At 42.8% G+C, this 13,073-nt stretch overlaps 1 protein-coding gene across 1 annotated transcript; it reads right to left on the bottom strand.

Annotated features, from left to right (window-relative positions):
* Positions 1–372: 372 nt before the first annotated feature.
* On the bottom strand, positions 373–3,768 carry LOC308301283 (uncharacterized protein). The gene is made up of 2 exons (XM_080745209.1): positions 3,656–3,768; positions 373–2,598 (listed from the first exon to the last, which is right to left on the bottom strand). The coding sequence occupies exons 1-2, from the start codon at positions 3,741–3,743 to the stop codon at positions 1,283–1,285; spliced, it is 1,404 nt and encodes a 467-aa protein (XP_080601335.1). The 5' UTR covers positions 3,744–3,768; the 3' UTR covers positions 373–1,282.
* Between the last annotated feature and the right edge of the window lie 9,305 nt (positions 3,769–13,073).

Below are 13,073 nucleotides of genomic sequence, written 5' to 3'. Positions count from 1 at the left end.
AAAACTCTTATCTTATTTCAAATGTTTTTTTATGGAAATGTTTGTATGAACAGGCTCCCTGGTAAAATAATGTATATCTTGTATGTCAACAAGACTTCACCTGTATAAATAAAGGTACCCCAAAAAACGTGGCACTGTAGCCTTCAAGTGAAGTTCACAATATAACAATAACACAGTTTCAGGATCCAAACATTGTATTAACACCACAAGATAACAAATATTTTTGGTACAGTACAAGTCTAAAGTAGTTATGTAATAAGGTGTACATCAACCTTTGGTAGACAAAATAAAAAGTAGAAACAATGAAAAACAGTCAAAAGTAGACATATTCTTGACCAGGCTTCCCCATGGGTCTGTCTTGTTCCCCTCTTTTTCCATCAACAAAAGTAGTTCTGCGAAAACCGGCAGCTTAAGCTTGTAGAAATATAGATAGTCTATTTTCACAGAACTTTTGCCTATTAAAACGTTTAAGTTAACTGAACTAGGCCTACAGTAACTGAAACCAATATTCATGTTTAAAAAACTAACTGAAATTATAGACAAAGTGACCTTAGTTTTCTCAATACCAACAGTAACATTTTTGTAATGCTTTGTTGAGTTTTTATAACACAATAGGCCTAGGCCCGATATTAACTCAACAAAAACTAAGCAGTACTCTTCCAAGCATAGGTCTCCGCAGGTCAGGTATGTTATTGTGGCCTCCTGGTGGCGCAATAATAGTCCAATATGAAAAGGGTGCCATGACTTATTCTTCCTTCACTGTAATCTTGACGGTGCATTCATGATTGAGGCATTTTGTTCCAAAAATGTGTGTTGCAAAAGTCGAACTGCTGGTGGCGCTATAACATAGCAATGTGAAAAGGATGGCATTTGTTACTTGACCTAGTTGGAATTTATGTCTAACATTTCACGGAGATAATAACCACGTGGACCAATCAGTGACATCTCGATTGGGGCCATATCAAGTCAAACCATGACTAGTCAGATCTATCCCAGAATATCACCTAAGTTCAACCAACATAAATCCTGCCCACAAAAACAGACGTCCTGGAATAATCAGAGAGTCCAATCGAGGCCAGATAAATATCATAACTAGTCAGATATGTTACAGAATATAATTACCTTATATGATCATATTTCAACTAACATTAGAAACAATACCAATAATGCTATAGTCCATATGACATCCTGGTGATGACGTCAAGATCATCCCCATATGGGCTGTGATCTGGCCTAGTTCTGAACGCCACCAGAGTCACCGGAAGACCTTATCATAACGTCATCATGACGTCCTTCGGCTTTTGCATGGGCAGTCATCAGACTGGTCAAGACACATCAAACATGCACACCCTTCGGCTTGCAGGGCATAAGCATGTGCAGACATCAGACCGGTCAAGACACAGCAAACATGCACAATCTTGTCGAGACAAGTAAGGTCCTCCTTGCCTTCACAGGGGAGGCAAAAGCACGCTGGTATGGTGTGACTTAGCATTGCGAAACGGTTGCGTACATTATCAACAGCTTCCCGCACAGGGATACTGATCTCAGCTACCTTCTGTGTCTCCTCCACATCCATTACATTCAGACGGCAGCGTCCGGTCACTTCTGCACACATCAGCCCTACACTCTCTTGGATGTCGAATCCACGAGCCGCCAACACCACCTGTCCTTGCTGTAGTTTCTGGAGGAGACCACAGAGCTCAGTCACGGCCTTGTCAGTGAGAGCACCTTCGTATCGTTTGGAGACGTAAACGACTCGTGCTAACTGACCTGGTGTAATGCCAATGACATATTTCTGGGTGTGGGTTTGTGCCTGTTTGTATTGTGAAAATGCCTGGGCTGGTCTCTCAGTAACAATTTCAAAGCAGTCGATGATAAGCGAACGTTTTCCAAACACCTCAAATACGTAAGGTATGCCGTCAAATATGTTGTCTTTCTCTGTTTGGTATAAGGAAAAGCCATACAATACATCTATGGTGTGTTTGAATATGCTGGCCGCAGTTGTCGGGTCTATGCAGAACATGTGTGCAAGGTGCACGTTTGGCCAATCCAGCCTCAGTCGCATGAGAGTTAAGACGAGCATTTGAAACTTAGACAGCTTTTGGTGAGTCCTTAACAATGGACTCACTGCTGACAGCACGCCCATCAGCCCATCAAAGAATGTAAGCCCAGTGTAGTACTTCACTCTCTCATCGTTGTCTTTAAAGTACTGCTCATCAAATTGCTTTTGAGAGAGGTATTCCTTCACCGTCCTGTAATCCTCCAACAAGCGGTTAATGTCTTCATTCCCACGGCTATAATAATTGATTTCCTGCTCTTCTCCAGTGTTGTCCACCTCTGGCCCAGCCTCATCCACCTGTGATGCATCATCAGATTCATCACAGGGGTTTGGTGGAGGCTGTGGTACGGCTTCATCCACCTCTGGCCTCTGTGGAGCTGGTGCTGCAGATGCAGTGCTGTTCACTGCCCGCCGTCTCCTTGTACTGCGGTTAGACGGCTCGGTGTTGCACAGTGATGCCTTAACTTCTCCTGTGTGCCCCAGGTGTAATGTAGGTGACCAGTCAGTGTCAGAGTCAAGCATTTCATTGGCTGGTTTGCCTGAAAAAGAACACAATGATTTGTTGATTAGTTGTGTAGCTATAAACCAGCTGTTTGTGTACAGTATTCTGACTCTAGCAACCAAACACTGAGGAAGCTCCGCTGCTATATATAGCCAATAGGGAGGGATTTTCTACATTGCAGTTTTCATTAATGGCTTAGAGCAGTGGTTCTCAACCTGTGGGTTGGGAATCCATATTTTGTGGGTCCCCAGATGATGAACTTAATGTGCAACATTGTTTTCTCACTCTACAGTAAACAAACCAACATCAAGTTCAAGTGTATAGAGGGTATCTGCACTTCCAAACTGTCAAATATTAGAGGCAGAAATTTAGAAAATAGCCGTAGATCAGCTATTTTCACAATAGCACCGTGTTATACAAAATTGTAATGCCTCAACTCTTAGTGCTTGTAGTTGTCAGGGTGGGGGTCCAAAGTTAAAATATGATTATTTGGCATGGCTTGGGGGTCACGCCTTAAAAGAGTGTCACTATTTCCCCCCTGACTTTACACTTGATTTAATACATTAGTACTAGCTACTTATTAACAAATACTAGCCAAAAATTATAACTCCTTCCTCATTCGCTCATACTAGGACATGACGTTTTGTAGGCGGAAGCATTCAGACGTTTTGTAGGCGGAAGCATTCCGACGAGGAAACGCAAGACTCAGAGACAAGCTTGAGTAAACACTTCTTTATTGTAAAAATATGGACTGTCACATCCAGCAGAGGTTCCGAACAGGTGGAGAACATTTGCACCAATGAGGGGAGCACCTCTTATTTTGCATTTCTGCATGTTTTGAGTAGTTACAGGACCAAAGGGCCTCACCGGGCGTACTCCTCCTCTCACCTCTCTTCTCTACAGGAGTTATAATTTATGGCTAATCAAATACTTAAGGTTTTCAGTCTCTAGTTTAAAGTCTTCTTTCAATTACCTTGAATTACCTTGTCCACATTTCGTACAGTCTACTCTATGTTTGCATTATAAGACAGCTTCGGTACTAGCCTCTGTAACTATCTATCGTTAATGTCGCTTGTGTTTTGAATATAACTTACCAGTGATAAAATGCTGCGAACAAACAAAATGCTTGGCAATGCTGTTGAAGGTGATGTCTGGTTGTCTTACTGCTGACACCCAAGCCATGCGGTGCCTCTTTGTTAAGTCGGATATCTGTTGTCCATGGTGTTGCCTCCAGACTGGAATGCTGAAAAATTCCACTCCATTATCGAGCCGTTTTCCTTTCCGGTCGTGAGTATAGTTCTTGCATCCAATAACAGAGCATCTTGTTATCATTGTTGAGTCTGCAAACTCTATAGATGGTAACTGGATAACTGTTGATCAGCTGTACTCCAACTGTCCAGAAAAACAAATGTTCTTGTCAAATCAAGCACTTGAGCATATACCACAGAATAAAGTGTAACCATTGCCAAACAATAAAGCCCCCCTGCTAAATACTCTGAGAGTGTCTGTTGGCCCAATCAGAGTGGCGGGTGGGGCAGACGAATAAACACATGTCCATTCCCTACTCAAATCAAGTATGCAATTCTGAAAGCAACAATTAGATTTTGAGTTTTGACTACTTCCATGAGAGGAGATCAACTTTTAAAGAAGTATACATAGATTTGTCTCTTATAGTCTGTAACACCTCACACTAACCCTAAAGTTAACCACTGATAGACAATACCTCCATAGGCAGCCAATGCATCAAAACAGTTTTTTGCTATCTGATTGTATTAAACGACGTCAAACTCACCAATATTGGGGCTGTATGAAAAGCTTGGAGTATCCTCTTTCTATCTGCAAAGTGTTTGTTTCATAAAAATTCTCAGCTGTTTTGGCGTAGGAAATGATAACAAAATGCGCTATTTGCTGCTTTATTTGCCCATCCTACCTGGTTCACGTATTTTTTCCCCCCATTCTGAATTCCCATAGACTTTTTTCATATCACGTCATATAAGAACTGTGTTCCAAACAAACAAATGATCTCCACGGTTTGACTCATATGGATATGAAGAATCAACTGATGGTGAGAAAACGCTAATGTTTCTGTCGCCCAATTAGTTCCATTTTCGTTAGAAACAGGCTGTATCAAATATGAGTGACTGACTATCATAAACCATACAGAGCCTCCTCCCTGACAATATCAAGGACACTGTTTGTTTTATTTTTGGACCACAATGCTTAGACCTATATGAGGGGATTTTAAGATGACTCAATGTTATTCTCCATAGAGAAATTACTTCCATGAACCGGGGGATGAGCGAGTGACATCATGAATTCACTGCTCATCAACGTGTAAACTAACAGCAGGTAGGCCAATGTTATTAATTAAATTACCTATCAATAGCAACGTTACGTTAGCAACGGCTGCTTTTAAGAACGTTTTCCGACTGAAAAAGCACACCGTTGCCTCCTATCTAGTCGTTCTTATATGAGATACTTAAAGTGTGGTTCCTGTGGAAATAAGCCTCGGCTTTCTAGGATCTCCTTTTAGTTGACCTTGTACCAGTGATCTGTACTGTCATGAAACTGTACTTTTTTCTATTGCAAACTTCTAATAAATTCTTCAATCAATCAATCAAAGCCACACTGAATGCACTCAGCACTTCACCCTGAACTGAATTTCTTGATAGAAAGTAGCTCATAACATGTCTACGGTGGATTTTTATGAAACAAACACTTTGCAGATTGAAAGAGGATACTCCAAGCTTTCCATACAGCCCCAATATTGGTGAGTTTGACGTCGTTTAATACAATCAGATAGCAAAAGTGTTGCAATTTGCGGCTATGGCTACATTATGCAAATGTTCTTTGGTTTTCACGCAACGTTTTCATTATTCACTAATTCCATTGTAGTGTTTGTATTTCAGCAGGTCCTTTATCTAAGCAAAGGTTGTACTTTTATTCAAGTACAATTAATTGAAAACTAGTTAATAATTACTTAGTATATATTTTGATTATTACTAGAGAACATACATTAACCACTTCAGCCATATATAGCCTACATTTTTGAACAATTGAAATAGGCCTATGTGGGCTTGTAGATCGGATAATTTCAAAAGATTTGTTTCTGTACAATGAGTACTTTTACTTTTGGTACTTTAAATATATTTTGATGTCAATACTTTTAGTAAATACTAAAGTAAATTCAGAATTTCGGACATTTAGACTACTGGTAACAGAGTATTTAAGCATTGATACCTTGAGTACTCTTGAGTCTTTCCACCACTGCCTGAAACGCATGTTACGCATACCCTTTATTTGTAAAGAAGTCAATATTGTAAAGATACTCACCCTGAACAACTATTGTGTCATTGCCGCAGGAACTCGAACAACAACTTTATTTACTACACTAACATAACTAACATCATTGAGGAAAAAACAGCCGCTATAACTAGCAGATCTCGATGAACAAAGTCCTGTGGTTCAGTTGTTTTGGTCTGACTGCATGCATGGCGCGTCGTGTCTGTCGTGTCGTGTCTTGATGACGTTTTGCCATGAGAGAGTCAGCTAGAGAGATTTTACATTTTACATTTATTCCAGCGGAAAGCCTGGTGATGCGAGGTTACATTTATTTTACAGGTGCACATTTTTCAACCTGATGATTTAAGTCAACCATTCAACTAAGAAGCCAACAAAGAAAAGAATGTTGAAAAAAAAAAGAAAAGAAAAAGTTGGTTGAGTTGAAATCTTGAGTTGGCGCCCTTGAAGTAAAAAATAACCAAAATAGAGAGGACTTGACAGTTACAGTTGAAAGTATAGCAACTATAACCTCTGTGGCTCTCTACGGAAAACTGTGACTATTTTATTATGCATAGAACATGTGGTTTTCTTCCAGGAGACTTTCATACCTGGAGACATTTGCACTTGACACCTTGTTGTAAAAGTACAGTCAGTGGGTGTGGGTCTCCGTCAGTCTGTCACCACTCACCACCTGCAAATTACCGGTAGCCATGGTTCTACACAAAGACACACTGATAACATGCAATACTACTACTATATACTAATAATAATAATTCAGCATTCAAGTTTCTTATTGTTGCAGAAAGAGAAATAAGACAAAGCACTGACCAACTGTCCTGGTATGCCTGTTTTTATTGTTTTAAATTGGTATGTTAATTACTTTGTAATACTTGCAACACACAGCAAGTATTGCTTTGAGAAAAGTGTCTTCATTTTCATTTCACCAGTGAGAAAATTCATTTATTGGCCTTTACCTGAATGTCACACTGCCACTTTAGTTTTAACAGCACTATTATGAAGCCTGATTTATGCTTATGCATAAAATAGAGATCTACAAGCTCGGTTACGCTGTGCTATAATGGAAGCCATTGTTCCCGGGTTGATACAAATCTAATCTTTTCCTTTTGCTATTTTATACAACACTACAACACTCTTACTTTATTTCAAATGTCTTTATGGAAATGTATGTATGTTTTATAAGGTGCAACTTTTTGTACTACTGCTATCCTGAACAGGCTCCCTGGTAAAATATATTTTGTATGTCAGCGAGACTTCACCTGTATAAATAAAGGTACCCCCAAAAAGTGGCACTGTAGCCTTCAAGTGAAGTTCACAACAATATAACAATAACACCGTTTCAGGATCCAAAAATGTTCATTAACACAAGATAAACGTTTTGGAGGCTCGCTAAAAGTAATAACTCAACTAAAACTAAGCATTGTCACAACAAGGTTATTAGAAGAGTAAAAAAAGTCAAAACAAGCTAAAACTAAAAAAAAACATTATAGTTTAAACTAAACTATAATGAAAAATCCTTCATGCCTGTTGCTCCACGTTGCGTGCGTTCTCCATTCTGCGTTGCCGCTGTGTGTGTGTGTGTGTGTGTGTGTGTGTGTGTGTGTGTGTGTGTGTGTGTGTGAGAGGAACAGATATAGGACCCAAATGCATGAACTCAAGAACTCCAGGAGACAAAAGTCATGCACTTGACAAACTTATATACGACGAGTAACTAGTACTACCGAACACTTAGCACATAGAATACATCCATAACACTTGAACTTACTGTAAACTCTGACTACAACTGACAAACAGGACCTGGCACTACAACCAGGCTCAGCTGGTCCTCACAGGTGATAGAACTCAGGGTAATCCGACTCCTGGCCTCAAGTAGAAGGCAGTAGAGTAGAAGATTGGCTGAGGGGAAATAGGAGCAGGGCAAGAGGGGGGCACACTGAGTGGTAAAACAGTCACATCAACTCCCAGCGTCGTTCCAGCTGTTCGTGCTGCATCGGGTCATCCTCTTCACAAGCATATGCAGACATCAAACTGGTCAAGCAGCAGCAAACATGCACAATCTTGTCGAGCTTAGTAAGGTCCTCACCTACACATGGGAGGCAAAAGCACGCTGGTATGGTGTGACTTAGCATTGTGAAACGGTTGCGTACATTATCAACAGCTTCCCGCACAGGTATCCTGCAGTGAGCTAAGCTCCGTGTCTGCTCCACATCTATGTCATGCAGATGACCGTGTTCGGTCACTTCTGCAAACATCAATCCTACACTCTCTTGGATGTCAAATCCACGCTCCGCCAACACCAGGTCTCCTTGCTGTAGTTTCTGGAGGAGACCACAGAGCACAGTCACTGTCCTGTCAGTGAGAGCACCTTCGTACCCTTTGGAAACGTACGTGACTTGTCCATATGGACCTGGTGTAATGCCAATGAGATATTTCTGGGTGTGGGTTTGTGCCCGTTTGTGTTGTGAAAATGCCTGGGCTGGTCCCTCAGTAACAATTTCAAAGCAGTCGATGATAAGCATACGCTTTCCAAACACCTCCACTTCGTAAGGCATTCTCTCAAACATATCGCTCTCTGGAAATTTGTAAATGAGATACAAGAAATCAATGGTGAAATTGAATATGTTGACCACCGTCGTCGGGTCTGTGCCGAACATGTGTGCAAGGTGCACGTTTGGCCAATCCAGCCTCAGTCGCATGAGAGTTAAGACGAGCTGTTGAAACATAGACAGCTTAATTTGAGTCCCTGTGTTCTTAATGAATCGACGAATGAATGTCAGCACGCTCATCAGCTTATCAAAGGATGTAAGCCCAGTGTAGTACTTAACTCTCTCATCGTTGTCTTTAAAGTACTGCTCATCAAAATGCTTTTGGGAGAGGTTTTTCTTCACCGCCCTGTAATCCTGCAACAAGCGGTTAATGTCATCACGCCCAATGATAGAAGAATTGAATTCCTGCTCTTCTCCAGTGTTGTCCACCTCTGGCCCGGCCTCATCCACCTGTGATGCATCATCAGATTCATCACAGGTTTTTGACGGGGGCTGTGGTACAGCTTCATCCACCTCTGGCCTCTGTGGAGCTGGTGTTGCAGATGCAGTGCTGTTCACTGCCCGCCGTCTCCTTGTACTGCGGTTAGACGGCTCGGTGTTGCACAGTGATGCCTTAACTTCTCCTGTGTGCCCCAGGTGTAATGTAGGTGACCAGTCAGTGTCAGAGTCAAGCATTTCATCGGCTGGTTTGCCTGAAAAAGAACACAATGATTTGTTGATTAGTTGTGTAGCTATAAACCAGCTGTTTGTGCAAAGTACTGTATGCTCATGCTGACTCTAACAACCAGGCACTGAGGAAGATCTGCTGCTATATATAGCCAATAAGGACAAGATGTTCTACACTGCAGTTCTCATTAATGGCCTACAGCAGTGGTTCTCAACCTGTGGGTCAGGCAGTAGTGCTTTGGGGGCCGGACGGGACCGGACGCCGTGTGGCCGGAAATATTTCCCCACATGCACGCGCACGGACGGCACCTAACGGTGCACGACCGTGTAAACGCGTGCATAACCCCCCCGCGAGAGCCGCGACAACCCCCCACCCCGCGAATCCGCGATAACTACAAGCAATACTTTAATCAGTGGCTACTACTATGCATAACAGGTTTCTAGTGGTGAATGTGTGAGCGTCCTCAAGCCTCTATTCATATGGATATATAGCCTACTTAGGTTTCCAGCTGTGACTGCATGTGCATGTGTCGATGTGTGTGTCCTCATCCATTACTGTGGTATTTAGTGTTTGAGATTCGTTCAAGGCAAACTTTGTTTCTCTATCCTACTGCAGCTCTGTATTTTCTAAATGAATTTAAAGAAAGTAGAACATAAAATCTTAAGTAACAATGCAAATGTAATTAAGACTAGAAAACTATTGTTTTCCCACCATTAGATCTGCTGACATCCTTTCTATCTAAATAGCCTCTAGAGGCGCGTGCACGCGCGTGCACGTGACGTCATTAAATGGCCGTCCGCCCGGGAAAAAAAAATCCCAAAGCACCACTGGGGTCAGGAGACTCAGGACCCCATATTTGATGATGAACTTAATGTGCAACATTGTTTTCTCACTCAAAACAAACCATCATAAAGTTTAAGTGTATAGAGGGTATCTGCACATTTGTGACAATTTAAGGACATTTTAATACCTCTAAAAAGAAAAAATTAATCTTGGTCATTTTGTTAATATACAAAATTAGTGCTCGTCAGGGTGGTGGGTCCCCAGTTAAAATATGATTATTTTGGGGGACCTGGCCTGAAAAGTTTGAGAAGGTTAAGAAGCTTCGGTACTAGCCTCTGTAACTGTCTATCGTTAGCGTTGCTTGTGTTTTGAATATAACTTACCAGTGATAAAATGCTGCGAGCAAACAAAATGCTTGGCAATGCTGTTGAAGGTGATGTCTGGTTGTCTTATCGCTGACACCCAAGCCATGCGGCGCCTCCTCGTTAACTCGGATATCTGTTGTCCTTGGTGTTGCCTCCAGACTGGAATGCTGAAGAATTGCACTCCGAGCCGTTTTCCTTTCCGGTCGTGAGTATAGTTCTTGCATCCAATAACAGAGCATCGTGTTATCATTGTTGAGTCTGCAAACTTTATAGATGGTAACTGGATAACTGTTGATCAGCTGTACTCCAACTGTCCAGAAAAACAAAACAAAAAATGTTCTTGTCAAATCAAGCACTTGAACATATAGGCCTACCTGAGAGAAGTTACACTCCTAACAATTTCCACAGAATAAAGTCTAACCAAACAAAAAATACCCCCTGCTAAATACTCTCTGAGCACCGGCTTCGACTGCTCTCTTCGCATTCAATCCGACTTTTTCACCATTTCTCAGACGTTTGAATGCAGAGAGTATGCACTGGGTATCCACGGAGGAGTATCCACGGTATCCTGTTCTCCGTGCACTTTGAAGTACGCATGCGCCGATATCTCTCGCCTTGAATATTATTCCCCTCAGGGGAATCGAACCCAAACCGTGGGTTTGTTGCATCCGTGCTCTACTGACTGAGCTAATGAACGGATGATGTGACTCCTTTTTTGTGCATTTATCTTTGACGTGTCGTGGATAGTGGGGTAGGCGTGGATAGTGAGGGACTGAATATTTACTATTCTGTCCATAACGGCACATAACTCGGTAACGCGGCTGAGTGGGATTGGGCGCAGTTCCCACCGCTCGTCGCGGCAACTCGGCTCGCTAGCGCTCGCCTCGGTGGCGACTCACGGGGGTCATCGGCGCCCAATACCGCGCCGCTCCGTCGGGGTCAGTGGCGTGGAGCGTTACACTGGGGAACAGAGCATACTTGGCATCTGGTTCGAGGCTGGGTTTCACCTCAGGTTTTATTTTTGCGCTCCTCTGAGGTTGACCACTAGATGTCGACATTTTACTACTAATATCTCTGCATTGGTGAGTTATTGGATACTGAATATCCAAGTATCCTGGATACTTTCTGCATTGAAGAGTCTGAAAGCACGTGAATATTTCGCATTAAGTGCGTTGATATCATTAGAACCAGGTGCACCGAGAGTGTCTGTTGGTCCCATCAGAGTGGAGGGTGGGGCAGACGAATAAACAAATGTCCACTCCCTAGTCAAATCAAGTATGCAATTCTGAAAGCAACAATTAGATTTGACTACTTCCAAGAGAGATCAACTTTTAAAGAATTATACATAGATTTGTCTCTTATGGTCTGTGACAGTATTGAGCCCTCACCCTAACCCTAAACCACTGATGGATATGATTAAATATCCATCAGTCAACAATCACACACACACACACACACACACACACACACACACACACACACACACACACACACACACACACACACACACGCACGCACGCACGCACGCACACACACACACACACACACACACACACACACACACACACACACACACACACACACACACACACACACACACACACACACACACACACACACACACACACACACACACCTCTACTCAATCATGTAGGCCTACTCTTGACTACATCAGTACATCATGCGAATTGTCTTTTTGTTGAGTCGGCAGGTTCACTACTCACCCGCGTCACGGTTACTGAGGTTTGGGTTAGGTTTAGGCATAGAGGTCAACATTCACCCACGTCGGCAATTAAGTTAGCTACTCACCAGGGGTTACAAACACCTCTATTCAGAAGATTGGCTTCCATTATTCTAAATAGAGGTGTCACCTAACCCTAACCTCAGTGGGGGTATTTCTGAATAGGGGTGTTTCTAGAGGTGTTTCTGAATAGAGGGCTGCCCGCCGACACCAGGTCAACATTCACCGGTGTCGAAAGGATGAACCGTCGGTCGAACAGATGCTATATGTCGCAAATGAGGACAGCATCATTGATACTTTTACCTTTTACGCAAGTAAAACATTTGAGTACCTTTTCCACCACTGCCTGAAACGCAGAAACCTTTAGTTGTTCTAAGTCACCATACTCACCCTGAACAACTATTGATTGTGTCATCGCCCATGAAAAAAGCACTTGTTTTGGTCTATGGTTTTGGTCGCCTGTGTGAAGTGAGCTGCATTAGCGTTAGCTGCAATAAGACTTCCGGTGCCGATCTCTTCAGAATAAGAGTAACCCTGAGGCAATTCAAAAATGTTGAAAAACGAGTAATTGTCCCATGATATGCACATTCAAAAACATTATTTAGTTGACTTTTATTTTGAAGGCTGGAGCTTGGCTTATTGCAGCTCTATCCCAGGCCGGAAACGCTAATGCAGCTCACTTCACGGACCTAAAAAAATACTCTCCCCTCCTTCCATGGCAAAACGTCATCAAGACCCGACACGAGTCACACGACAGACAAGCGTGATTATGGATCCCACTGGGAAAGATGGATAACCACGCCCCGGACTCATTTTTGAAACTTGTGATTGGCTGAACCGGACGTAGGGAGCGCTCCGTTGTAGTCACTTGGACCGCGTGAGGTGCACCAAAACCCAATTATCATGGCGTTTATCGTGCGCTTGCCCAGGCCGTAATATAACGATTGCATTCACCACGGCTTCGTAACTCGCGCGGCGCTCCGCCGGCCGCACGGCCCTGGCCCGCTCTTCGCGGGCACTCGCGCCTGCGGCGCTCGGGCGCGAATAGCTGGACCAAGGTCCGCTGGCCTTCGCGCCGCTTGCAATGTCGTGGACAATAACTGAAAACGA

This window comes from Nannobrachium achirus (assembly GCF_963921795.1).
Source record: "Nannobrachium achirus genome assembly, chromosome: 16".
NCBI classification, from domain to species: domain Eukaryota; kingdom Metazoa; phylum Chordata; class Actinopteri; order Myctophiformes; family Myctophidae; genus Nannobrachium; species Nannobrachium achirus.
Note: the sequence above shows the minus strand (reverse complement) of the source record. Positions and strands in the feature narration are given on the sequence as shown.